The sequence below is a fragment of the Gavialis gangeticus genome, unplaced genomic scaffold (assembly GCF_001723915.1).
Source record: "Gavialis gangeticus isolate Ggan-Ray unplaced genomic scaffold, GavGan_comp1, whole genome shotgun sequence".
NCBI classification, from domain to species: Eukaryota; Metazoa; Chordata; order Crocodylia; family Gavialidae; genus Gavialis; species Gavialis gangeticus.
The window spans coordinates 2031194-2033461 of NW_017729029.1; the positions used below are offsets into that span (position 1 = coordinate 2031194).

The following is a 2268-nucleotide window of genomic DNA, read 5'->3' on the forward strand; positions in this document are numbered from 1 at the left end:
CCCCTGCCCCGCCTCCCCCCCCCCCCCCCCCATAGTGGGCAGGTTGCATGTATTCATGTCATTATCCCCATAGTAAAGGGAACCACCACATCAATCTTTTTACTCTTCGTTTTCTTGATTTGGTAACCTGACTGACTCTACTTCTTGCTCCCCCAGGTCGGTGATGGGCATCCTCTGCGCTTATGGAGGGTTTTCACAGAGGTAGAGGCCCCTCCCAATACAGTGCTCTACAGAATACTTCGGGAGCGACACCTCTGGGACAAGGATCTTCTGCAGAGCAATGTTATTGAAACCCTAGAGAACAACATGGAGATTTACCATTACATCACAGGCAGCATGCCGCCCCAACCCCACAGGGACTTCATCCTTTTCAGGTGAGGGAAGAAGGCAGGGGAAGCCAGACCGGGATGTCCCCATCCCTTGCTTTGCAGGTTGAAGTGAACTGAACTTTCTAGCATGCACTTCCAGACTTATCCCTGTCACCTCCTCCTCCAGGCTGTGGTTTCCCACAGCACACTGCATTATAAAGAGACACATGAAAACCCAGTGGGCTTGGCAGAGGCAATGTACAACTCCTTGTTAGAGGTGGTCCAGAGGTTCTGAGCATGGGGTTTGTGCTTGTTCCCCTGTACAGGAAATGGCGCACAGATCTACCTCAGGGGACCTGCTTGCTCGTCTCCACATCAATGGATTGCGAGAAGCTGAAAGTGGAAGGAGGAGTCAGGGCAATGGTGCTAACCTCCCAGTACCTGATTGAACCATGTGGCATGGGCCGGTCCAAGCTGACGCACATCTGCCGAGCTGATCTCAGGTAAATCTCAAACTTTGCCCTTAAGCCTCTGTTATTAGAGAGGTGTTGGTCCTGCAGAAATGGGAGCAAAGGTCCTCTGGGTACCAGTGCTAGGTCTGTGACCTCTCCACTTAAGTTCCCATCTGCACAGTAGGGATGGTATATCTTCCTGCAGGTGGCACTGTGCAACATAACAAGTTTCTTTCTGTACATGCCATATAAAAGCAATCACTAGTATAGCTCATCCCCCTCCCCCCTTTACTGTGTATTATTTTACTCTACCCAAGAGCACACATCATGTAGCTAAATGATGATGATAATGATTTGTACTGCAGATGGGGCTCTGTTTTGCTCTGTGTTATACAAACAGAATATAAAGAGTTCTTGGCTCAGAGCATTTCTAATCTAAATTAGGGAGGACGCAGCAGAACACAAGAGTGGTAGTGGGGGAGGCTGGAGAGGGGGCTACCAGTGAAGGGTGGTCCAGTGAATAGGGGACTGGGCAGGAAGCCAAGGAAACTATCTTTGTTACCCAACTCAGCCTCAGCTTTCCAGAAGTTTACCTAGGCCCTCCTCTGTAAACTGGGGACCATAATTCTCTGGATCACCACAGTAGTGAGTTTAACAGCTAAGAGTTGCATGCAGCATGGGACAGTGGGGAAAGGACTATTTCCTCTGATGCTTGCTCACCTCAGAGCAGGTATGGTGACGCAGTCCATTTTAGCCAGGAATGACCACTACTGAAATATCTCTTCCAAAATGTTATATGGTTCTCCATTATTTGCTATCACCTTATTGCTCCCTTTCTACTATTCTTTCCCCAGGGGACGGTCTCCAGACTGGTATAACAAGACATATGGACATATATGTGCTATTGAGTTGGCCAGGATCCGTGATTCTTTCCCCACACTTAGTCCAAGTGGACCTGAGACCATGGTCTGAGCAGCTGTCACCCTGCTTTGGCAGAAGTGGAACAGAAGGGGGTCGAGTTTAGAAAGATGGTTCCCTTGTTAGCAAAAACAAGAGCAAATGAGTTTCTTATGTATAAATACTGTACATTTAGAATATTAATATATAAGCCAGGTGGTAGAGCTGAGTGATGTTCACTCTTAAGAGATGTGTATTTTGTATTTAAGGGACAGGTTTTTTTTGTATTGACTCAGAATGGGGCTTGTGTTTCCTCATCTGTGTAATAATAAAATCTTAACAGCATCCAGTATCTGGTGGTGAGTTCTGGGTGTTTGCTGCCTGCTGCTGTCTGTGCATCATTCCTTTGCAGAACCACCCCCAAAATGGGTGGCTGCAGTAGTGTGCAAGAACTTGCTAGGTTGTGGGTGATGCTAGGCTTTGGCAGGCCTGTCTGCTGTCCTGGGCCTTACACTGTTGCCTCACCCAGTGAATGATCTGAGTAGGGCTCCCTGTTTCAACTTCTGTTTTCTGCTCCCTTTACTCTTCCAGGGCTGCTTCTGCCAACTGCT

The 2268-nt window shown here is 48.1% G+C and overlaps 1 protein-coding gene across 5 annotated transcripts in view; it reads left to right on the top strand.

Annotated features, from left to right (window-relative positions):
• STARD8 (StAR related lipid transfer domain containing 8) overlaps nucleotides 1-2002 on the top strand; it is a 116002-nt gene extending 114000 nt beyond the window's left edge. For all 5 annotated transcript variants that reach the window (XM_019521098.1, XM_019521099.1, XM_019521101.1 and 2 more), the window contains 3 exons: nucleotides 157-374; nucleotides 635-811; nucleotides 1615-2002. In XM_019521098.1, coding sequence (XP_019376643.1) covers nucleotides 157-374; nucleotides 635-811; nucleotides 1615-1732 — 513 coding nt within the window. In that variant the 3' untranslated portion in view covers nucleotides 1733-2002. The remainder of the gene's footprint in view (nucleotides 1-156; nucleotides 375-634; nucleotides 812-1614) is intronic.
• Nucleotides 2003-2268: the final 266 nt, after the last annotated feature.